Consider the following 26,267-nt stretch of genomic DNA (forward strand, 5'->3'; position numbering starts at 1 on the left):
GTACCAGGCTGTGTCTATATTTGCGGTGATCAGCTCTGTGACAGACTGACAGACACCTGGCTGAGGGCCAGCACACACTGAGAGGTGTGTGGGTGTGTGTGGTGATATGCTTCAGTGACATTGAAAGACTAGAGCAAGGTGACTCAGTGTTGTAGGGTAGGCCTACTGTTTGGATGGGTCTGTGTCAAGGGAGTGTTTGTGTGTGTGTGTGCGCGCACACATGCATGCGTGTATGGGAAGTTACATGTACATGTATGTGTATGGGTGTGTGTTTGAGGTTGGAGAGGGTGTGTATTTGCTTGAGCGACATGGAGACCTGGAAACTTCCAGATGGAAAGAAGAAGAGGGAGAGCCTGGCAGACTGATGACAGACTGTGGGTGGGGACCATAGCGATGCCACATATTACAACGACAACTATCAATCATCTGGTTGCTATAACCCCCCAAACACATATGCCAATACACTGTAGATCAAACAAGCTCAAATGTTGCTCCCCTGTCACTGACATTGGCTGTGGCCTGAAACTGAGCAACTGGCTTCAACAGTAAACAGGAGTAGCCTACACGTTACTGTGAAAACATATTTTGGAGTTCCATGTGTGTTTAATGTGGTGTTAGTGACAAGCCTCTGATCTTTCCTCACTTCGTCATTCTGTCAGGTATCCCATATCACTTTGCCCTGAGGCCTGATACTGTACCTCCAGAAGACAACCTGAGGCCTGATACCTCCAGAAGACAACCTGAGACCTGATACTTCCAGAAGACAACCTGAGACCTGATACTTCCAGAAGACAACCTGAGGTCTGATACCTCCAGAAGACAACCTGAGGTCTGATACCTCCAGAAGACAACCTGAGGTCTGATACCTCCAGAAGACAACCTGAGACCTGATACTTCCAGAAGACAACCTGAGGTCTGATACCTCCAGAAGACAACCTGAGGCCTGATACCTCCAGAAGACAACCAACCTGAGGTCTGATACCAGAAGACAACCTGAGACCTGATACTTCCAGAAGACAACCTGAGACCTGATACTTCCAGAAGACAACCTGAGACCTGATACCTCCAGAAGACAACCTGAGACCTGATACCTCCAAAAGACAACCTGAGGTCTGATACCTCCAGAAGACAACCTGAGACCTGATACCTCCAGAAGACAACCTGAGGTCTGATACCTCCAGAAGACAACCTGAGGTCTGATACCTCCAGAAGACAACCAACCTGAGGTCTGATACCAGAAGACAACCTGAGACCTGATACTTCCAGAAGACAACCTGAGACCTGATACCTCCAGAAGACAACCTGAGGTCTGATACCTCCAGAAGACAACCAACCTGAGACCTGATACCTCCAGAAGACAACCTGAGGTCTGATACCTCCAGAAGACAACCAACCTGAGGTCTGATACCAGAAGACAACCTGAGGCCTGATACCTCCAGAAGACAACCAACCTGAGACCTGATACCTCCAGAAGACAACCAACCTGGGTTCTGATACCTCCAGAAGACAACCAACCTGAGGCCTGATACCTCCAGAAGACAACCAACCTGGGTTCTGATACCTCCAGAAGACAACCTGAGGTCTGATACCTCCAAAAGACAACCTGAGGCCTGATACCTCCAAAAGACAACCTGAGGCCTGATACCTCCAGAAGACAACCTGAGGCCTGATACCTCCAAAAGACAACCTGAGGCCTGATACCTCCAGAAGACAACCTGAGGCCTGATACCTCCAGAAGACAACCAACCTGGGTTCTGATACCTCCAAAAGACAACCTGAGGTCTGATACCTCCAAAAGACAACCTGAGGTCTGATACCCCCAAAAGACAACCTGAGGTCTGATACCTCCAGAAGACAACCAACCTGAGGTCTGATACCAGAAGACAACCTGAGGTCTGATACCTCCAGAAGACAACCTGAGGTCTGATACCTCCAGAAGACAACCTGAGGCCTGATACCTCCAGAAGACAACCAACCTGGGTTCTGATACCTCCAGAAGACAACCTGAGGTCTGATACCTCCAGAAGACAACCTGAGGCCTGATACCTCCAGAAGACAACCAACCTGGGTTCTGATACCTCCAGAAGACAACCTGAGGCCTGATACCTCCAGAAGACAACCAACCTGGGTTCTGATACCTCCAGAAGACAACCTGAGGTCTGATACCTCCAGAAGACAACCTGAGGTCTGATACCTCGAGAAGACAACCTGAGGCCTGATACCTCCAGAAGACAACCAACCTGGGTTCTGATACCTCCAGAAGACAACCTAAGGTCTGATACCTCATACACAAGGCATTTCCGGTCACAACTTGTGGACTTGTTTATGTGCTGCTGTGCGTTTTGTTGCTAGCGTCACTTTTCTACCTGCCAACTTTACGGTTTTTACTTTTAAATTAGCGTTTTATATTTAAATGTTTTACCTCTGTCAACTCTCCACCAGCTGAAGCTAAGTAGTAACATTAACATTATGCCTTCTAATTGCAGTCGCTGTACTCATAATATACAGGAGAACGATCGCCTTATAGTGAGGATAGCTGTGCTGCAAGCCCAGCTTCAGACGCAATCGTTAGGTAAGGGTAATTTAAGTGTAGGAAAGGATGAAACAGCGCCTGTGCCACCAATAAGTACAGATAGTAGTATAAATCCCTCTGCACAGTCCCCGCAGCCGGACAATTTTCTCATGGCTTCTGGAAGGAAATGCTGTAGGAATGCTCAACCGGTGTCGCTCATTCAGCCAACAAAAACTTTCAACCGGTTCTCCCCATTAAGCTGCGAGTCAAAGGCCGAGCCTTCTCTGGTCTCTCCTACGGGGTCTGAGACGCTGAAGCCTCCCACCATTAACTCTGACAAATTGAAAACCCTAGTCATTGGTGACTCCATTACCCGCAGTATTAGACTTAAAAAGAATCATCCAACGATCATACACTGTTCACCAGGGGGCAGGGCTACCGACATTAAGGCTAATCTAAAGATGGTGCTGGCTAAGGCTAAAACTGGCAAGTATAGAGAGTATAGGGATATTGTTATCCACGTTGGCACCAACGATGTTAGGATGAAACAGTCAGAGGTCACCAAGCGCAACATAGATTCAGCGTGTAAATCAGCTAGAAAGATGTCGGCATTGAGTAATTGTCTCTGGCCCACTCCCAGTTAGGGGGAGTGATGAGCTCTACAACTCAATTGTAGATAATTAGCCCTCTTTCTGGGACTCACCCACAAACAGGACCAAGCCTGGCCTGCTGTGGAGTGACGGACTCCATCCTAGCTGGAGGGGTGCTCTCATCTTATCTATGAACATAGACTGGCAGGGCTCTAACTCCACAATGAGATAGGGCGCAGGCCAGTCAGCAGGCTGTTAGCCAGCCTGCCAGTTTAGTGGAGTCTGCCACTAGCACAGTCAGTGTAGTACAGTCAGTGTAGTCAGCTCAGCTATCCCCATTGAGACCGTGTCTGTGCCTCCATCTAGGTTGGGCAAAACTAAACTTGCCGGTGTTCGCCTTAGCAATCTCACTGGAATAAAGACCTCCTCCATTCCTCTCATTATTGAAAGAGATTGTGATACCTCTCATCTCAAAATAGGGCTACTTAATGTTAGATACTTCACTTCCAAGGCAGTTATAGTCAATGAACCACTGATCATAATCTTGATGTGATTGGCCTGACTGAAACATGGCTTAAGCCTGATGCATTTTCTGTGATAAATGAGGCCTCTCCTCCTGGTTACACTAGTGACCATATCCCCCGTGCATCACACAAAGGCGGAGGTGTTGCTAACACTTACGATACCAAATTTCAATTTACAAAAAAAAAAAACCTGCGTTTTCATCTTTTGAGCTTCTAGTCATGAAATCTATTCAGCCTACTCAATCACTTTTTATAGCTACTGTTTACAGGCCTCCTGGGCCGTATACAGCGTTCCTCACTGAGTTCCCTGAATTCCTATCGAACCTTGTAGTCATGGCAGATAATATTCAAGTTTTTGGTGACTTTAATATTCACATGGAAAAGTCCACAGACCCACTCCAAAAGGCTTTTGGAGCCATCACCGACTCAGTGGTTGTCACGTTCACTATCTTCAAACTCCCGATCATAAATAAACCAAGGCGCAGCGTGCATGGAATTCCACATCTTTTAATGAAGATGAAACTCACCAAACAACAAAACAGGAGAAACATGACATTCTGGGCTGCTCACAGGCAGCTACACAAAAACAAGATCCCACAATCACAGGTGGGAAAAGGCTGCCTAAGTATGATTCCCAATCAGAGACAACGATAGACAGCTACCTCTGATTAGGAACCATACTCGGCCAAAAACAAAGAAACAGACAACATAGAATGCCCACCCCACATCACACCCTGACCTAACCAAATAGAGAAATAAAACGGCTCTCTAAGGTCAGGGCGTGACAGTGGGTTTTGTCCAACATGTCTCCGGACCTACTCACTGCCACAGTCATACTCTGGACCTAGTTTTGTCCCGTGGAATAAATATTGTGGATCTTAATGTTTTTCCTCATAATCCTGAACTATCGGACCACCATTTTATTAAGTTTGCAATTGCAACAAATAATCTGCTCAGACCCCAACCAAGAATCATCAAAAGCCCTGCTATAAATTCTCAGACAACCCAAAGATTCCTAGATGCCCTTCCAGACTCCCTCCACCTACCCAAGAACGTCAGAGAACAACAATCGGTTAACCACCTAACTGAGGAAGTTAATTCCTGCGTAATGCCCTAGATGAAGTCGCACCCCTAAAAACAAAAAACATTTGTCATAAGAAGCTAGCTTCCTGGTTTACAGAAAATACCCGAGCCCTGAAGCAAGCTTCCAGAAAATTAGAACGGAAATGACGTTACACCAAACTGGAAGTCTTCCGATTAGCTTGGAAAGACAGTACCGTGCAGTATCGAAGAGCGCTCACTGCTGCTCGATCATCCTATTTTTCCAACTTAATTGAGGAGAATAAAGACAATCCAAAATGTATTTTTGATACTGTCGCAAAGCTAACTAAAAAGCATCATTCCCCAAGAGAGGATGGCTTTCACTTCAGCAGTTATAAATTCATTAATTTCTTTGACGAAAAGATCATGATCATTAGAAAGCAAATGACAGACTCCTCTTTAAATCTGTGTATTTCTCCAAAGCTCAGTTGTCCTGAGTCTGCACAGCACTGCCAGGACCTAGGATCAAGGGAGACACTCAAGTTTTTTAATACTATATTTCTTGACACATTGATGAAAATAGTCATGGCCTCTAAACCAAACTGCATACTGGACCCTATTCCAACTAAACTACTGAAAGAGCTGCTTCCTGTGCTTGGCCCTCCTATGTTGAACATAATAAATGGCTCCCTATCCACCGGATGTGTACCAAACTCACTAAAAGTGGCAGTAATAAAGCCTCTCTTGAAAAAGCTAAACCTTGCCCCAGAATTTGTTTTTAACTATTGGCCCATATCAAATCTCCCATTCCTCTCAAACATTTGAGAAAAATCTGTTGCGAAGCAACAAATGAATTTAAGTATGCTTCCCTCTAATTCTCTCTCTCTCTTATCTCACTCTCTCTTTGTCTCTCAAGTTCTCTCGCTCTCTTTTCTCGGAGGACCTGAGCCCTCGGACCATGGCTCAGGACTACCTGTCCTGATGACTCCTTGCTGTCCCCAGTCCACCTGGTCATGCTGCTGCTCCAGTTCCAACTGTTCTGCCTGCGGCTATGGAACCCTGACCTGTTCACTGGACGTGCTACCTTGTCCCGGACCTGCTGTTTTGGACTCTCTCTCTCTACCGAACCTGCTGTCTCTAACTCTGAATGATCAGCTATGAAAAGCTAACTGACATTTACTCCTGAGGTGCTGACCTGTTGCACCCTCTACAACCAAATCAAATCAAATTAATTTATATAGCCCTTCTTACATCAGCTGATATCTCAAAGTGCTGTACAGAAACCCAGCCTAAAACCCCAAACGGCAAGCAATGCAGGTGAAGAAGCACGGTGGCTAGGAAAAACTCCCTAGAAAGGCCAAAACCTAGGAAGAAACCTAGAGAGGAACCACTGTGATTATTATTATCTGATCCTGCTGGTCATCTATGAACGTTTGAACATCTTGGCCATGTTCTGTTATAATCTCCACCCTGCACAGACAGAAGAGAATTAGCAAGAGCCTGGACTCAGATCCTGGTTCCTCTCTAGGTTTCTTCCTAGGTTCTGATCTTTCAACGATGTTTTTCATAGCCACCATGCTTCAACATCTGCATTGCTTGCTGTTTGGGGTTTTAGGCTGGGCTTCGGTACAGCACTTTGTGACATCGGCTGATGTAAAAAGGGCTTTATAAATACATTTGATTGATTGTTTGTTCAAAGTTAGAAAAGAGAGGTTTTGAACCTGATTTAAGCGGTAAATGGAATGTAATTCCCTTTTTATGCAGTTTTTTCTCTATGCCTATTCTGACCTTGAACTATGCGGGTTTCTGCTATCGTCAGTCAATGCTTGATCTGATTTAATCTAGGCCTTAATTCCACTGCCTTTAGATGTGAGGAAACCATGAATAAAGTCAGGCGAACCTGCCGGTTCCAAATGGAAAAAGCATCTACTTTCTTTTTCCTTATGTAAATGAGTAAATTAGAAATCCATTTGGAAAAGGGGATTGTAAATACACATAGCAATTGTTTTAGAGATTTTTTCCTTATGATCCCTGAAGACTAATGTGAAACCAGTCGTATGGAAGCAAACTGAAAATCATATCAACATGACATGTATTGCGGCACCTTTTCCACCGTGAAGTAGGCTATGAATAGCTCTGCTGTTTTTCCGATTTTTCATTGCTTGCGTTCAAAATTTGCGTGGATCAAATTTGGAGACCCAAAGTAAAGGTTTCTGTAGGGCTGAACCTGTTGAGTTGATATATGTGCTTTAGAATGTTTAAATGATATGCCCGGGATCTTCCCCCGTTTTATTTTACAATTTGTATCATGTTAAATATTAGCCACTATCGGGAGCCACCATCAGTAATACCCACGTATATTTATAACTGTCATTTTAGTGTTAGTTTTCTTCAATTTGTAGCCTACATTTTGCATCATTCCATTCCGTTTACCTTTCTTTCCTCAAGCCCCTGTAGTTGTTCCTGAGGGTCGTTAGCATTAGTGGATCATATTAGGATAACATTGTGCGATAATTTGAGACATGTAGCCTATTTGAATCATTATGGAACTCAGACCACACGTAGCAGGTTTAACCTGGAATCTGGCGCACGGTTCACGACGACTGGACTGTTGTCATAGAGTACCAATAGAGTACCAATAGATTTATAGATTTATTGTTCAAACCTGATTGTACACTTTCCACCTTCCAATATTTAATGGTTTGAGCTTGAATATGATAACTTTCAGGATGAATCAAACCACTCTAATTTTGATTTATCAATATATTTAGTGCGTAAAGTCTCTCCAAAACGTTACTTTTTATGATTAATAGGTCCATTCCAAACCACAAAATGTGCCTAAATAATCTACAAGATCTGAGTATTTTTAAATCTACCAGTTGGTGCTGAAGCAACATATATATTTATATGGCTTTCTTTTATTGATCCATATATTCTGAACCCGTCCTCTCAATGTATTCTAGTGAGTCTGTCAACAAAATTCAAATTAAAGGTACACCGTATTGCTTAAGGATTGCTTAAGATAAATGTACTGAAAACCCTATTGAATGAAAGCACCAATAGAAAATATGTTGTCCAGCAAGTGGGAGGCTTTTCAGCGGTTTAATTAAATGTATTCAGCGCGCGCAAGGGAACCACACCTCCTTAATTCTGTGTATTTAGTAATTTGTATTATACTGGTGTGAACTTCAATATATTTTGTAACAAAATACTTTTCTATACCATTTTATGGCCCCCTTTCGCCATGCATTGATATCACAAGTCTGGGGGCACTATGGTGTGAGAAGAGCGTCTGCTAAATTAACTAAATATAAATGTCTATGGAAAAATGGACATATCAGTATTATAATGGCTACGGCCCCAAAACAAGGTTGTCTAGACATGATACAACTTTTGTCAAAATGGACTAATTCGTAGCAGGTTTGGGAAACTTTATGCAACAGGTTAGGATAATTAACTTGCAGGTTGGGAGAATTAGGTTAATCTGTATCCCTTCTAGACATGACTCTAAAACAAGGCCAATAATAATACCCAGTGTGCTTTGTTGGTCATTTAGCATACACTCTTATCCAGAGTGACTTACAGTCAGTGCATTAAGGTAGATAAACATCACAGTCATAGTAAGTAAAACGTTTCTGTAACCGTTACTGAGAATGTTGATGCTGTTCGGGCCAGCTACTTGCAAATATATTTCTGTATTTTAAAATACATGTATTTTAATTAAATAGATTTCAAAATACAAGTATTTTGTAGTTTATGTTGATACATTGATCTTTATGGTATTTTGTAATTGTATTTTGTATTTTTTTGCCCATCCCTGCCTGTACTGTAACAGCTTTACTCCAAGTCGCCACCCACTTTTTACGCACAATAACGCCATAAGTGAAATGTGTGCATCATTTTGATGGTTGTCTGCACCATCTAGTGGTAATCAGCTGTTAAAGTATGTGTGAGGCCTTGGCCACAGTTATATCCTCTTCATGGCGCTTTCCTCAGGACTGACCATCACCGCACCACCAGGGGGCAGGGCTACCGACGTTACGAGTGGAGGTTGTTTCTTACATTGATCCTCTCTCCTTGCCGCCTTCTAAAAACGCATTGGAGGGGAATATCCTTCAGAGCTTCTATAGAAAGAGACGTTCCTTCCAGACCAACTGCTCAACAGAGAGACAACAACAAACAACTCTAACCTTGTTTATTTGAATAAATTACATTGAGATATTTTTGTCATTTTTAACATCAAGCATATTGTCTTGTAATCCGATGCAAGGGATGAAACCAAAACAAACAAAGAATCCAAAAACGACAATTGTGTGCAGCACAAATAATCCCTCCCATCACAATTGTTCTATACAATTACTGTGTATATATATATATATATATATATATATATATATATACTTTATCACGGTTACAAAAATAAAATACGATACCGTAGATGCGCTACTACACACACACACACGCACGGTGAAAACAAATCACTGAAAAGCTGTACAGTCCTCATTGAGGGCAAAGATACACACGATAATTGTTTAAAAAAAGATAGAGAAAAGAAAATGAAGGAAATATATATCCTTTAAAAAGACTTGAACGCACAGCCAGTTCCAAGCTGAATCGGCTTATTCTGCCAACAAACGAGACCGTTTCAAATTGTGCTTCCCCTTAAAAAAAATAACGCTATAGATGGGTTTTCGGTTGGTTCAGCTTCAACAATAGTATCATTGCGCTATACTGTATCGGTCCTTTATCAAATAAACATCCAGGAGGATTTCAATGAAGGAAAAATACTGACAGAAAAAATAGAAATGTACACTTCATAGATACAAACCACAGTAGACCAAAGCACCTGTGGCGCATACAACCCCTTCTCCCTTCACAAAACACATACCAACCTCGGCCCAGCCAAACCACACCCACAGTCACACAACAATGATAAACGGGTGAAACACTTATTGCCCTGTCTGTTACACACATACAGTTTCACATTGGATTCGCAGAAGGGAAAACCACTGAGAATGAAGTCCTCAAAATGCTGGAGAAAACCTAGACAAATCCAGAGGCCAGAGTTTGGAGTGTACAGTAGTATCCAATTGCTTTAGTAGACTCTGGCCGTGACCCCACTCTCCCAGGGTGTTTCAGGGAGAGTGGGATATGCAAAAAAACACATTTCCAACTCACACATGCATATTAATACACAGTTGTGCCCACCAAATGATGATGATTATTATTATATACAACAGTCTATGTTGCTTTGGTACCTTATATTGTGTATTGTTACATGTGCGGCCATTCATTCCTGGGATATGACAAGGGAAGGACAATCAACAAGGGATAGGGACTAAGGATCCCATGACCCTTCAGTAAACAGCCATACAGTATGGACCAGTAAGAGCAACACATACAGTATGAATGGGTTATTTCAGACCTAGACTCCTGACAGAGAGAAGTTGCCTAGATTGCCTGACAACATTTAGACAAAGTGTAAGATACAAAGGGTTAGGGGAATTTGCATCTGGTTATTGATGTTAGTATAATTGAATTAAATATGCCACCGTGTTCACTTTTTATAAAATGTTCCCTTTTCTGATTGAGACAGCATTGCTTGTGTATTGCATTGTCTTCGTAATACAGTATTTGTCTGTGGGCATTGTCAGCTAAAGCTAGTCCTATCGGATTCCATGACTTATAGTCTTCAATACAGCGTTATTTGTCTGACTAAAGGACATTCTGATACAGTGAAAACAACTTCGCCAACGGTTGAAGGAAATAAGGCTAAGTCCGATAAGCGGTAAACTCCTATATTAAATAGCACAATACAGCAACCATTTTTTTCACAAATATTTCCACGTCATTGGTAAAATACACATTGAGAAGATTTTTTAAACATTATTTCATATTATGGAAACCGTTCCAGTTTTTGCTTATACGCCACTTAGAAAACAATTGAACTGCACAATTTAGTCTTTTGTTTCCGTAAATATTCATCGCCAATTTATAACCATTGGCTCAAATACACTAGACGTAATAATGAGACATACCTAAATCACACAGAGGACTTGTGTGATATAGAATGCCAACGAAACAATGTAGATCGCAAACAAACTACACCCTCGGATAGAAAAGCGAGTAGATCTGCCATTGACACCACTCAGCCCTGCTGTAGGCCTACCCTCCTGCATAGGTGGCCAGTTTGGTCTAACTATGGTGTCTTGATTAAATCACACTGAATCCTTACATACCTCACTCTCAGTTTAGGTCTGTATGAAAAGACACATCAAAAGATATCCCCTCCTTAGCGCAGTGATTGAGAGGGTTAAGTTATACAGCAACCACCTCTTTGACCAAACCCGCAACCATTACGAGACAAACGTGAAGGGATCCGTCATAAACATAAATCTGTTGTTTAGCATGAAATGGACACGGTCTCTCTAGGAAACAATCCATGCATGCAAACAGAAGGCTACCCTTTTCAAACGGTAATAACATATATTTAGCTTGAACGTACTTAGAAGAAGTAAATCTGATAAGATAAAACACTAAAACATGCCTGACCTACAGTGTCTAACAAAGTGTGAAACGTGACCTAAACGTGATCTAACGGACCAGATAACCGCCCAGAAATAGTAGCCTACAATATGTGACGATGAGGAAATTATGCTAGTCTATAAATTTCCACAAAGTACAGAGAAGGATAGTAACGGCCATTTTGAAAGACACACAGCCAATGTAAACCTAGATGAAGCCAGGAAAGACAAGGATTGAGGAACTGTAGAAGCTCCTGAAGGAGAAAAAACTTGAGGACAAAACCGAGAAACACTTTTTAGAAACAAAAGAAAAAACAACCATAGCATTTTATTGGTTTGATGGTAAATGTCCACGGTGGCATTCATAACGGCATCATTGCTTATTTTTCATTTTTTTTTTCAAAAGTCTGTTTCGTTAGCACTCGTTGGCGTGACACCATGCTGTTGTTGATCTCGCCACAGCCGATTTCGTCGTCATATCTTCATTGTAGTTAGATCTCCTTTTTAGCGGAGTGAAAGGGTGGGTTTCCGGGAATGTTTGGGGGTGGTGGGAGCTGGGGATGCAGGGATTAGGATTTGTCGCCTGGGAAAACTGCTGCTGCTGATTCGCCGTTGCCGTGGCAACGACTTTAGGGCAGGGGCACCAGGATATCCACGTAGTTGACGGGGAAGAATCCAGAGCTGCCGTGGATCATGCCCTCGTACCAGTTGTCGTCGATCTTGTTGGTGAGAGTGATGATGTCCCCCTCCTTGAAGCCCAGCTCGCCCTCGTTCTCGGGGTCGAAGTCATACAGCGCCCTGCAGGATGGCTGGTCTAGGGGAGCTGGAATGAGAGAGAGTGAGTGAGAGAGAGCGATGGATGGAGAGATGGTGAGAGAAAGAGAAAGAAAGAGGGGGGGGGATGGGGAGAGTGTGAATGAAAGAAAGAGAGAAAGAGAGATTGAGCAGTGGACCGATGGAAAGGGATAGATGGAGAGAAGAGAAAGCAGAGTTATAGTGTATGGCTGGAGAGGTGTATGGTATAGACAGAAAGATGGGGGTGAATCCTAACCTTCACAAGGTCAAATCTTCACTTATCCATCGATGTCAATTGGAGTCTGAGCGAAAATTAAGTTAATTCAACTAGGTGAAAATTCGACCAAATAGAAGTTAGGGTTATTCCTATAGTAAAATAAAGATTATCTCTGGAGTAAAGCGCTTACCTGGAGACCTTGCTGAAAGGGGGGATGGAGAGCAGACGGAGGAGGAAGAAAGAGAGGGAGGGGGAGACAAGGCAAAGAAGAGAGAAATACATAAAAATGAATGTGTATTCAGGTGATCGATTGATAGACATATTGAACATATAGTAGTGTTGTCACGATACCAGAATTTTGACATCGATACCAGGTTTAGTACTGTATCACGAAAACTCAATACCATCACAATACTCGATATCAAAATGATACCATGGCAAAAAAAGAAGGCATATTAGCCAAAGCCACAGAATGACACTTGATCCATACAGATAAACTCAGCTACTGCTCAATTGTTGGGCATCTTGAGTTCAATGTCATTACATTCAGACTTTTTAAAGTCAACATTTTTCAGAGACAGCCATGTATCCATTAATGAATCAATTATACAATCAATTTTACTTCGTTTTTTATCAACTATATACATAACATAATGAATATAATTTATTTGAATGGTAAATCTCTATTGATAAACTGGGTAAATCAAGATGTAGCCTATTTCTATTCACAATACAGGCGAATGCTCTTTAACCAGTAATGATGTCGTTCACGAGGCAAAAGAGGCGGGTGGCCTATCGGAGCACAGTCCGTTAGTTCAGTTCATTTTACTGACTCTGATCTTTTCGACTTGTTCAGTCAAAAATGTTGAATCTTTCGACTCATCTAGTTCATTTGAGCACTCAAGTCCACCTACTGTCGAACAATGAACTGAAAACTCGTAAGAGTCATGATTCTACAAGCCTCTCGTTCACATCTCATTCACCATAGGGAGCTGGCAGGACGCCCTACCGGCGAACAATTAACTGAAAACTCCCAGTGCAGGCTAGCAGTGAGTAGGTGGAGCAGGCACGGTGCGCGCTAGAATAAGGGGTCGGCTGCGCTGATAGACGTGCTTGATCCTTGAGAGACATTTGACAAAAGTACCGAAAGTAACAAATGCTTGTATCGAACCGTTTCTCATGTTCTAGTATGGATAAAGTATTGAAGTTTCGGTACATCGTGCAACACTAACAGACAAAAAGACAGAGACAAAGGGAGACAAGGCCAATTAGAGGAGAGAACGACGTAAAAATGTTGGTTTGTGTTGCCGATTGATTGATAAACATATCGAAAAGACAAACGCACAGACAGAAAGGCAGACAGAAAGAAAGACCGGAATACTGACAACAAAAACTTGGAATACAAACAGAGAGAGAGACAGGAGAGAAATCAGGAAACAGACTGGAGCCAGAAAGACAGTCCAAGAAGGAGCGAGAGACAGACCGTTCATATGGACACACAGACAGAGTGATAAAGTAGAGATATTCTGTCGTATCTCTCCAGAATTCACTCTAGGCTCACCTGGAGACCTTGCTGCAAAGAGGAAGAAAGAGAGAGAGAGCAAATGTGGGAGAAAGAGAAGAGGTATTTATGTTTAACTGCAATTGACATAGTTGGATAAATGGATGGATGGGTGGATTATGGCAATGAAGAGATGGCTTGGACAATCACCAAACAGATGGACGGAAACAGATGTACGGACAGACAGAAAGACCGTGATAGAAATAGAGTGATATTATGGTATCTCTCCAGGGTTCACTCTTGGTTTACCTGGAGACCTTGCTGCAAAGAGGAGAGAAATTAAAATGCAAAGGAGGAAGAAGCAAGCCACACAGGTAGAACAAATGCATTTGTGCTTTATAGCATTTGGGAAGTGGATGGATGGAGAGATGGAGCATTGGAGAAATGAAACTATGGAGAGATGACGAGATTGAGAAATGAAGAGATATGAAGATAAGATGATTAGCCAGCCAGCCAGCCAGATAGATGAACAGACAGATGACTTATCTCACCTGGAGACCTTGTTGCTGGATGGAATAACAGAAAGGAAAAGAGAAGAAAGAGTAGACAGGTATATATTTTCATTTGCCTGATAAGTGGATGAATGTAGAGATGGGGAGATAGATAGACGATGGGAAGACACAGACAGAGAGACAGAAATAGACATAAGGAAAAGAGAGAGAAGAGAGAGACATTGATAGTGATGGAGAGAGAGAGGGATGAGTTGTATTTGTATTTATTATGGATCCCCCATTAGATCCCCCATTAGTTCCTGCCAAGGCAGCAGCTACTATTCCTGGGGTGCAGCAGCTACTCTTCCTGAGGTCCAGCAACATAAGACAGTTACATACAATTTAAAATACTACATAACATTACACTTCATAACACCTAGTGATGTAGAGAGAGATGTCTGGTTTCATGGTAGGAGTGGAGAATCTCACCTGGGGACCTTGATCCTTGGATGGCTCCATTGTGGTTTTCACTAGAGAGGTCCAAGGACTGACGCGGCTTAGGTATGAACTCTTTCTTGGGCTTGTTGGAGGAATCCCTTATCCTATGGATAATACATTGCAGAAACAAGCCCATATAGTGAAGAGGGTACTGATCCCAATCTCCCATCCCCCCGCATCACTCGTTCAAAGAATTAATAGAATCTAGTCATTCTATTTCTGCGGCATACCTAAGGGTTGGGGTCAAGGGTTATTAGGATCAATTCCATCTCACTTCTGGCGAATTCAGAGAATTCAGGAAAGGAATAATCAGGCGGTATCAATTCTTGATCCGAAGACGATTGGCATGGTATAGTATTGCCCCCGTACTCTACTAGGGTTGTGAAAATTCCAGAAACATTCCCAACATTCCCAGGTTTTTCTCCAACCAGGATTTCAAAATAATAAACCTGTGAACTTCAGGTAAATTTCAGTAATTTCGCAAAAATACTCCGTACCTCCAGCCGGTACTGACCGGTCATGGAGACAGACACACAGATTATAATGATATATAATGATATATATATTATTATAAATACTGACCGGTCCTCCATCTTGGACTGCAGCTGGGTGAGGATCTCAGCACACTGCCGATGGTACTCCACCTGGGCTTGGACTAGTGCGGCTAGCTGGCTCACCTGTTCAATCTGCTGACGCAAACACAAAAGGCCCAACGGGACGACTGTTACATATGGGCGGCGTGGCCCAAGTCCCACAGTATACATCCGGACTCACTGGTCTGGCTAACATACAGAAATTACAGTATGATACTGCAAGGTCAACACAGAACACATCCGCCTTACTGTGTGACGACCCTCCCACTCGGTCTGCCGAATTCTCTCTCTTTGCTCTTGTTTTCCTTACTAGGATGTCGGTGGGCTCCGGTGTGTCCTGGGGATAAATACACCTTTCCCCCATTCATTGGGGGGACTCTCTCCATGCAGACACACTGTTGGTTGTGGCATTTATGTGGCTGTTTTGTTTGTTTGCTTTGGCACCTTTCAACACCCCTCATTATCACATGTATACACGCAACCACTTACCGTATATTCCGGACTATAAGCCGCAACTTTTTCCCAGGCTGTGAACCTCGCGGCTTAAACAATGACGCGGCTAATATATGGATTTTTCCCGCTTTCAATTTTTTTCTCTCCAAAAAAACACATTCTGTGACGTGCTCAGTTTTTTGGCGACATGAAGCTTTCATTAGACCAATGAAATTGCCGAACGGGTTAAGGTCAAACAACTTTTTTGTTTACTGTTTAGATTAAATCGAGCGCTCTCAAACTTCCCATCATTCTGATTACGGTAGTCATTTTGTCACCCTCATCATGGCAAAGACACGGAGAAATGCATATGATGCAGCTTTCAAGTTGAAGGCGATTGATCTGGCTGTTGGAAAAGGAAATAGAGCTGCTGCACGGGAGCTTGGTCTTAATGAGTCGATGATAAGACGTTGGAAACAGCAGCGTGAGGTATTGACTCAGTGCAAAAAGACAACTAAAGCTTACTGCACATTTTTTTTGTTTTGTTACAAGCCGTGTTTCGGTAAAGCCTATTTATTTTTGTTACAAGCCGTGTTTCGGTAAAGCCTATTTATTTTTGTTACAAGCCGTGTTTCGGTAAAGCCTATTTATTTTTGTTACAAGCTGTGTTTCGTTAAAGCCTGCGTAAAGTTCATTTGTTTCAATGTACCGGTAGGCACCTGCGGCTTATAGACATGTGCGGCTTATTTATGTTCTAAATAAAAAATAAAAAAAATTATTCAGTGGGTGCGGCTTATATTCAGGTGCGCTTAATAGTCCGGAAATTACGGTACTTACACTACTGACTACACACACCATTCTTACTTGTTTAGTTTACTTTAGTTAATCAACATATTTTTGCTATTCCTTGATCTCCATGTTGTCTCCCTTTTTGTTACGGGCTACGAGCCGGTTCGTGACAACTGGCTAACGTACAGATACTTTGATATGACAACACAAGGTCAAGAAAGACTGGATGGATCGATAGATGGGTGGAGGAGCCATTATAGAATGTAGAGCTCAACTGTTATTACAATTATTTATTTATCTATAGAAGTACTGTTAATCTGATATCTGAGGCTCTAGGTTCCCTGACACTGCCTTGATGAGAACCTCCAGTCCATACAACACAACGTTACATGCAGACAATACACAGTGAGTCAAAGTCAGCCTGTGATGGTCTTCCACTGACAGAAGTAGAACAAGAGCTTTGAATCACGACCCCCTCCGTTGCCGTGGTTGCAGCTGGCCAGAGGGGGAAGTGACTTGGACTAGAGACAGGGAGGGAGAGAAGAGGACAGAGACTAGAGAATAGACAGACACAGTTTGCTGAGAAAAAATTAAACTATTGAACGTCAAACGTGTACATTTGATCAGTGATGGACAGAAGACGCAATATAAAGACATGGCGACTACTATTACCGCTGCTACTTACTACTATTACCGCTGCTACTTACTACTATTACCGCTGCTACTGCTTCTGCTGCTACGCCAACTACTACTGCTGCTTACTACTCCTACCTACTACTCCTACCTGCTGCTTACTACTACTCCTACCTGCTGCTTACCACTACTATCTACCACCACCTGCTTACTACTACTGCTACTACGCCAACTACTACTGCTGCTTACTACCTACTACTGCAAACTACTACTGCTTACTACTACTAGGAATATAGATATTTAGTCCTTAGACCCACAGGTAAACAGTGTACTTGCATTTACTAACTAGATCACCACTTCACACTGAACCTACAGTACAGGAGGAGAAACATGGTGCTCATGTGTCAATGGTGGGTCATCACACACACACACACACACACACACACACACACACACACACACACACACACACACACACACACACACACACACACACACACACACACACACACGAAGTAGGAGTAACGGTAGAAACATATTCCTTACATCACTCTCCAACAGGTTGAACATGCTGAGCTCAGCGATCTCCTTGGTATCGTCAAACTTCTCCAGAGCCTGTTTGATCTCGTCGTCCGTCACCTTGCCCTGACGCTTCTTCTTGTAGTCGAAGTCCAGACGGCGGCCTTCCAGTTTCTTCAGGTGATGCTGCGAGGAGAGGAAGGAAGGAAGGAAGGAAGGAAGGAAGGAAGAGTGACAGGTTAGACAGGGATCAAATGGTTAACCAAATGGTTAGACAACTTCATCCTTTTCACACTAGCATGCCAACCCAAACTGTACTGTGCTGGTCCAGCTCAGCTTGGCCCAGTTCTGCTCAGGGCTGTGTCCTGAAACAACCCCTGACCTCAGATTGGACAGGCATATGCCAGCAACATGACCGGAGCTCCCGGCCACATAATCTGAAGGTGGTGCCTTCACCAATGCTTACCCGTATCAGACACCTTCAGGCATATGATTATTCAGAGTTAATTATAAACTTTTAGTATGCCAGAGTTGATTTTCCCTCTGCCCTTAGGACGAAAAGTCTAAATGAAGCTCTCCGAGCATCTAAACTTTATCAGATGAGTATTGATTCCGTGGTCTGGCAGGGAGACGGATGTAATTGCATTGGGCAACTCCAACGAGAGAGTAGAGTAAACATGCTGCCTCTCCCTCCAGGGCAGTAAACATTGACTGAGCATTAGGAGTTATCCCACTGATGTCAATGTCTAGATGAAGTGATTGTTACTCCACTTATTTATGTGCATATAAAGATGCAATGTTGGCATTACCGTTACATTTTTTTTATGAACATTTTCCTGGTCTGCTTTCGACGTGACTAGGATTTGAGTTGTATGTTGTAATGTATGCAATGACTTCCAATGTGTCTCATTAATGACATAGAAAATTGACGGTACACCGGTCTAGCTCGCCGTGCTGTTATGACGGTGGTGTGTCTAGCTCGCCGTGTTGTTATTATGGGGTTGTGTCTAGCTTGCCATGTTGTTATTGTGGGGTTGTGTATAGCTTGCCATGTTGTTATTGTGGGGTTGTGTATAGCTTGCCATGTTGTTATTGTGGGGTTGTGTATAGCTTGCCATGTTGTTATTATGGGGTTGTGTCTAGCTTGCCATGTTGTTATTATGGGGTTGTGTCTAGCTTGCCATGTTGTTATTATGGGGTTGTGTCTAGCTTGCCATGTTGTTATTGTGGGGTTGTGTCTAGCTTGCCATGTTGTTATTGTGGGGTTGTGTCTAGCTTGCCATGTTGTTATTGTGGGGTTGTGTATAGCTTGCCATGTTGTTATTGTGGGGTTGTGTCTAGCTTGCCATGTTGTTATTGTGGGGTTGTGTATAGCTTGCCATGTTGTTATTATGGGGTTGTGTATAGCTTGCCATGTTGTTATTGTGGGGTTGTGTCTAGCTTGCCATGTTGTTATTACGGGTTGTGTCTAGCTTGCCATGTTGTTATTGTGGGGTTGTGTCTAGCTTGCCATGTTGTTATTGTGGGGTTGTGTCTAGCTTGCCATGTTGTTATTGTGGGGTTGTGTCTAGCTTGCCATGTTGTTATTGTGGGGTTGTGTCTAGCTTGCCATGTTGTTATTGTGGGGTTGTGTCTAGCTTGCCATGTTGTTATTGTGGGGTTGTGTATAGCTTGCCATGTTGTTATTATGGGGTTGTGTATAGCTTGCCATGTTGTTATTGTGGGGTTGTGTCTAGCTTGCCATGTTGTTATTACGGGTTGTGTCTAGCTTGCCATGTTGTTATTGTGGGGTTGTGTATAGCTCGCCATGTTGTTATTATGGGGTTGTGTCTAGCTCGCCGTGCTGTTATTGTGGGGTTGTGTATAGCTTGCCATGTTGTTATTGTGGGGTTGTGTATAGCTTGCCATGTTGTTATTGTGGGGGTGTGTCTAGCTCGCCGTGCTGTTATTGTGGGGTTGTGTATAGCTTGCCATGTTGTTATTGTGGGGTTGTGTCTAGCTTGCCATGTTGTTATTGTGGGGTTGTGTCTAGCTTGCCATGTTGTTATTGTGGGGTTGTGTCTAGCTTGCCATGTGGTTATTGTGGGGTTGTGTATAGCTTGCCATGTTGTTATTACGGGTTGTGTCTAGCTTGCCATGTTGTTATTACGGGTTGTGTCTAGCTTGCCATGTTGTTATTACGGGTTGTGTCTAGCTCGCCATGTTGTTATTATGGGGTTGTGTCTAGCTCGCCGTGCTGTTATTATGGGGTTGTGTCTAGCTCGCCGTGTTGTTATTATGGGGTTGTGTCTAGCTCGCCGTGCTGTTATGACGGTGGTGTGTCTAGCTCGCCGTGCTGTTATGACGGTGGTGTGTCTAGCTCGCCGTGCTGTTATGACGGTGGTGTGTCTAGCTCGCCGTGCTGTTATGACGGTGGTGTGTCTAGCTCGCCGTGCTGTTATTATGGGGTTGTGTCTAGCTCGCCGTGCTGTTATTATGGGGTTGTGTCTAGCTCGCCGTGTTGTTATGACGGTGGTGTGTCTAGCTCGCCGTGCTGTTATTGTGGGGTTGTGTCTAGCTTGCCATGTTGTTATTGTGGGGTTGTGTCTAGCTTGCCGTGTTGTTATTATGGGGTTGTGTCTAGCTTGCCATGTTGTTATGACGGTGGTGTGTCTAGCTCGCCGTGCTGTTATGACGGTGGTGTGTCTAGCTCGCCGTACTGTTATTGTGGTGTGTCTAGCTCGCCGTACTGTTATTGTGGTGGTGTGTCTAGCTCGCCGTACTGTTATTATGGGGTTGTGTCTAGCTTGCCGTGTTGTTATTATGGGGTTGTGTCTAGCTCGCCGTGCTGTTATGACGGTGGTGTGTCTAGCTCGCCGTACTGTTATTGTGGTGTGTCTAGCTCGCCGTACTGTTATTGTGGTGGTGTGTCTAGCTCGCCGTACTGTTATTATGGGGTTGTGTCTAGCTTGCCGTGTTGTTATTGTGGGGTTGTGTCTAGCTTGCCATGTTGTTATTGTGGGGTTGTGTCTAGCTTGCCATGTTGTTATTGTGGGGTTGTGTCTAGCTTGCCATGTTGTTATTGTGGGGTTGTGTATAGCTTGCCATGTTGTTATTGTGGGGTTGTGTCTAGCTTGCCATGTTGTTATTGTGGGGTTGTGTATAGCTTGCCATGTTGTTATTGTGGGGTTGTGTCTAGCTTGCCATGTTGTTATTGTGGGGTTGTGTCTAGCTTGCCATGTTGTTATTACGGGTTGTGTATAGCTTGCCATGTTGTTATTATGGGGTTGTGTCTAGCTTGCCATGTTGTTATTACGGGTTGTGTCTAGCTTGCCATGTTGTTATTGTGGGGTTGTGTCTAGCTTGCCATGTTGTTATTACGGGTTGTGTCTAGCTTGCCATGTTGTTATTACGGGTTGTGTATAGCTCGCCATGTTGTTATTATGGGGTTGTGTCTAGCTCGCCATGTTGTTATTACGGGTTGTGTATAGCTCGCCATGTTGTTATTACGGGTTGTGTCTAGCTCGCCGTGCTGTTATTATGGGGTTGTGTATAGCTCGCCGTGCTGTTATGACGGTGGTGTGTCTAGCTCGCCGTACTGTTATTGTGGTGTGTCTAGCTCGCCGTACTGTTATTGTGGTGGTGTGTCTAGCTCGCCGTACTGTTATTATGGGGTTGTGTCTAGCTTGCCGTGTTGTTATTATGGGGTTGTGTCTAGCTCGCCGTGCTGTTATGACGGTGGTGTGTCTAGCTCGCCGTACTGTTATTGTGGTGTGTCTAGCTCGCCGTACTGTTATTGTGGTGGTGTGTCTAGCTCGCCGTACTGTTATTATGGGGTTGTGTCTAGCTTGCCGTGTTGTTATTGTGGGGTTGTGTCTAGCTTGCCGTGTTGTTATTGTGGGGTTGTGTCTAGCTCGCCGTGCTGTTATGACGGTGGTGTGTCTAGCTCGCCGTACTGTTATTGTGGTGTGTCTAGCTCGCCGTACTGTTATTGTGGTGGTGTGTCTAGCTCGCCGTACTGTTATTATGGGGTTGTGTCTAGCTTGCCATGTTGTTATTATGGGGTTGTGTCTAGCTTGCCATGTTGTTATTGTGGGTTGTGTCTAGCTTGCCATGTTGTTATTGTGGGGTTGTGTCTAGCTTGCCATGTTGTTATTGTGGGGTTGTGTCTAGCTTGCCATGTTGTTATTGTGGGGTTGTGTCTAGCTTGCCATGTTGTTATTGTGGGGTTGTGTCTAGCTTGCCATGTTGTTATTGTGGGGTTGTGTCTAGCTTGCCATGTTGTTATTGTGGGGTTGTGTCTAGCTTGCCATGTTGTTATTGTGGGGTTGTGTCTAGCTTGCCATGTTGTTATTGTGGGGTTGTGTCTAGCTTGCCATGTTGTTATTGTGGGGTTGTGTCTAGCTTGCCATGTTGTTATTGTGGGGTTGTGTCTAGCTTGCCATGTTGTTATTGTGGGGTTGTGTCTAGCTTGCCATGTTGTTATTGTGGGGTTGTGTCTAGCTTGCCATGTTGTTATTGTGGGGTTGTGTCTAGCTCGCCGTACTGTTATTATGGGGTTGTGTCTAGCTTGCCGTGTTGTTATTACGGGTTGTGTATAGCTTGCCATGTTGTTATTACGGGTTGTGTCTAGCTTGCCATGTTGTTATTGTGGGGTTGTGTCTAGCTTGCCATGTTGTTATTACGGGTTGTGTATAGCTTGCCATGTTGTTATTATGGGGTTGTGTCTAGCTTGCCATGTTGTTATTACGGGTTGTGTCTAGCTTGCCATGTTGTTATTGTGGGGTTGTGTCTAGCTTGCCATGTTGTTATTGTGGGGTTGTGTCTAGCTTGCCATGTTGTTATTATGGGGTTGTGTCTAGCTTGCCATGTTGTTATTACGGGTTGTGTATAGCTTGCCATGTTGTTATTATGGGGTTGTGTCTAGCTCGCCATGTTGTTATTACGGGTTGTGTATAGCTCGCCATGTTGTTATTACGGGTTGTGTCTAGCTCGCCGTGCTGTTATTATGGGGTTGTGTATAGCTTGCCATGTTGTTATTGTGGGGTTGTGTCTAGCTTGCCATGTTGTTATTGTGGGGTTGTGTCTAGCTTGCCATGTTGTTATTGTGGGGTTGTGTATAGCTTGCCATGTTGTTATTACGGGTTGTGTCTAGCTTGCCATGTTGTTATTGTGGGGTTGTGTCTAGCTTGCCATGTTGTTATTGTGGGGTTGTGTCTAGCTTGCCATGTGGTTATTGTGGGGTTGTGTATAGCTTGCCATGTTGTTATTACGGGTTGTGTATAGCTTGCCATGTTGTTATTATGGGGTTGTGTATAGCTTGCCATGTTGTTATTGTGGGGTTGTGTATAGCTTGCCATGTTGTTATTGTGGGGTTGTGTCTAGCTTGCCATGTTGTTATTGTGGGGTTGTGTCTAGCTTGCCATGTTGTTATTGTGGGGTTGTGTATAGCTTGCCATGTTGTTATTGTGGGGTTGTGTCTAGCTTGCCATGTTGTTATTGTGGGGTTGTGTCTAGCTTGCCATGTTGTTATTGTGGGGTTGTGTATAGCTTGCCATGTTGTTATTGTGGGGTTGTGTCTAGCTTGCCATGTTGTTATTACGGGTTGTGTCTAGCTTGCCATGTTGTTATTATGGGGTTGTGTCTAGCTTGCCATGTTGTTATTGTGGGGTTGTGTCTAGCTTGCCATGTTGTTATTACGGGTTGTGTATAGCTTGCCATGTTGTTATTATGGGGTTGTGTCTAGCTTGCCATGTTGTTATTGTGGGGTTGTGTCTAGCTTGCCATGTTGTTATTGTGGGGTTGTGTCTAGCTTGCCATGTTGTTATTACGGGTTGTGTATAGCTTGCCATGTTGTTATTGTGGGGTTGTGTCTAGCTTGCCATGTTGTTATTATGGGGTTGTGTCTAGCTTGCCATGTTGTTATTATGGGTTGTGTATAGCTTGCCATGTTGTTATTACGGGTTGTGTCTAGCTTGCCATGTTGTTATTACGGGTTGTGTATAGCTTGCCATGTTGTTATTATGGGGTTGTGTCTAGCTTGCCATGTTGTTATTATGGGGTTGTGTCTAGCTTGCCATGTTGTTATTACGGGGTTGTGTCTAGCTTGCCATGTTGTTATTGTGGGGTTGTGTCTAGCTTGCCATGTTGTTATTGTGGGGTTGTGTCTAGCTCGCCGTGCTGTTATTGTGGGGTTGTGTCTAGCTTGCCATGTTGTTATTATGGGGTTGTGTCTAGCTTGCCATGTTGTTATTACGGGTTGTGTCTAGCTTGCCATGTTGTTATTGTGGGGTTGTGTCTAGCTTGCCATGTTGTTATTGTGGGGTTGTGTCTAGCTCGCCGTGCTGTTATTGTGGGGTTGTGTCTAGCTTGCCATGTTGTTATTGTGGGGTTGTGTCTAGCTTGCCATGTTGTTATTACGGGTTGTGTCTAGCTTGCCATGTTGTTATTGTGGGGTTGTGTCTAGCTTGCCATGTTGTTATTATGGGGTTGTGTCTAGCTTGCCATGTTGTTATTATGGGGTTGTGTCTAGCTTGCCATGTTGTTATTACGGGTTGTGTCTAGCTTGCCATGTTGTTATTATGGGGTTGTGTCTAGCTTGCCATGTGGTTATTACGGGTTGTGTCTAGCTTGCCATGTTGTTATTACGGGTTGTGTCTAGCTTGCCATGTTGTTATTATGGGGTTGTGTCTAGCTTGCCATGTTGTTATTACGGGTTGTGTCTAGCTTGCCATGTTGTTATTGTGGGGTTGTGTCTAGCTTGCCATGTTGTTATTATGGGGTTGTGTCTAGCTTGCCATGTTGTTATTACGGGTTGTGTCTAGCTTGCCATGTTGTTATTGTGGGGTTGTGTCTAGCTTGCCATGTTGTTATTATGGGGTTGTGTCTAGCTTGCCATGTTGTTATTACGGGTTGTGTCTAGCTTGCCATGTTGTTATTATGGGGTTGTGTCTAGCTTGCCATGTTGTTATTACGGGTTGTGTCTAGCTTGCCATGTTGTTATTGTGTTGTCTGTTTTGCAGTTTTGTTATTATGTCTGTCTTGTGATGTCATGCGAGTGCACTGTTCTTGTTATCCTTGTATTTTGTATGTAGGGCTTTTTTTATGCAGTACTCACTCAAAAAAGAGACCTGGGTCCAGGGGTGAAAGTAGATTTAATTTCTTACCGGTACTAGACATCTATCTATACTACAAAAATGACGTTGTCTGTTGTCTGATCCATCTAATCGGCCTATGGGAAGGGGAGACACAAATACAACCTGAAGGAGGAAATGTTTGTCCAAAAACAAACAAAAGTGGTACTGAATTTTGATAGCTAAAAGACAGATGAGTATTTTCATTGTCATCTCTTTACAGCAATAGCCATTTGCTTTCCAAACAGTTTTTCTGCAATTGGATTTTTAAATATTGCGATATGTCTGGCTGGGTCTCTCTTCTTCTCACTGATAGTCGCAACTCAACAATCATCTATTTGGTATTTGCCCAAATTACAGGCCCTTCGACTGTGGGCTATGCGATTTCAAACAATACATTTTTTTTTTTAAAGAAGCTACTTCAAATGTACTTTAGGGAAAGCTTCCCGTAGCCTTATGGATACACCGCATATGCCTTCTAATTGTGGCATAAACACAACCAGTCATGTTTCCATCTGATTGTCAAACAATCACTTAACCAAGGCGCTCCTGTAGCCTACCCACGCACATTCGTCCACTCAGGAAGTTATTTCAGCATCCAAACCCCAACAGTGCACTGTGCACCCACAAGTTGATGAATTGAAAGAGACATCTGTTACAAAACCACTTATGTGTATTGTAATGACATTCTGCTATTGTCATTAGGTCTACGCTTGTAGCCTGAATTGATTAATCCACTGTTGTCCACGCGCGCCTCGGTCTCGGCCACTCATCTCCGCCTTGACAAAATGTAAGTGTTCTCCTCAAACCACAAAGCAGTATGGAGCGTATACCACCCGGTTTCCAGTCAATTCGTGGCTGACATGCAGTAATGTTAACTAGTGGTGTAGCAGCCTATAGTTTTTGGGCATGTTGTATTACCGGACGGCCTTACTTCCCCCCCTGTCTGGGTCTCAATGTTGCATAAAATATAAAATAAAATGAATAAATCCAGTCTCACCGCGATCTCCTTGAGGTCTTTGTCGTGGAGGGTCTGCAGCGGGTCCAGGAAGTTCTGCTTGACCTCCATGTCTAGAGCGTCCTTCACCTCGCCCAGCTCACGCATGGACTCCCCAGCATCGATCAGAGCCAGGCCTGGAACACACAGGGGCATAATATAACAACATGTACTCCTCCATCTCCTTCAGAAAAGTTGGAGTTTGCACATCAATGTTGTTATGAGTGCTAAGCTAGCCCGCTCCATTATGTGTTTGGTCTTATGAGTCGGCAGGACCGCAAAAACAAATCTGGGGCAGGCGTCCCGTGTGGCTCAGTTGGTAGAGCATGGTGTTTGCAACGCCAGGGTTGTGGGTTCGATTCCCACGGGGGACCAGTACGGAATTTTTTAAATGAAATGTATGCATTCACTACTGTAAGTCGCTCTGGATAAGAGCATCTGCTAAATGACAAAAACATTTTTTTTTTAAAATGCTAGCAATCAGCCTCATTACAAATAG

At 43.5% G+C, this 26,267-nt stretch overlaps 1 protein-coding gene across 8 annotated transcripts in view; it reads right to left on the reverse strand.

Moving 5' to 3' along the window:
• Positions 1–8,847: 8,847 nt before the first annotated feature.
• The window catches only part of LOC106610268 (endophilin-A1), a 56,984-nt gene continuing 39,564 nt past the window's right edge, over positions 8,848–26,267 (reverse strand). The window contains exons 5-11 of one of the 8 annotated variants that reach the window (XM_082978459.1): positions 25,772–25,905; positions 17,687–17,845; positions 15,276–15,379; positions 14,685–14,797; positions 14,256–14,270; positions 14,014–14,025; positions 12,443–13,776 (exon numbers count right to left, since the gene is read on the reverse strand). In XM_082978459.1, the coding sequence (XP_082834585.1) occupies positions 13,472–13,776; positions 14,014–14,025; positions 14,256–14,270; positions 14,685–14,797; positions 15,276–15,379; positions 17,687–17,845; positions 25,772–25,905 (842 nt within the window). In that variant the 3' untranslated portion in view covers positions 12,443–13,471. Of the gene's footprint in view, positions 12,015–12,442; positions 14,271–14,684; positions 14,798–15,275; positions 15,383–17,686; positions 17,846–25,771; positions 25,906–26,267 lie in introns of those variants that run through there. The other 7 variants (XM_082978458.1, XM_082978461.1, XM_082978460.1 and 4 more) reach the window with 7 other exon arrangements.

The sequence above is a fragment of the Salmo salar genome, chromosome 08, assembly GCF_965601325.2.
Source record: "Salmo salar chromosome 08, fSalSal1, whole genome shotgun sequence".
NCBI lineage: Eukaryota > Metazoa > Chordata > Actinopteri > Salmoniformes > Salmonidae > Salmo > Salmo salar.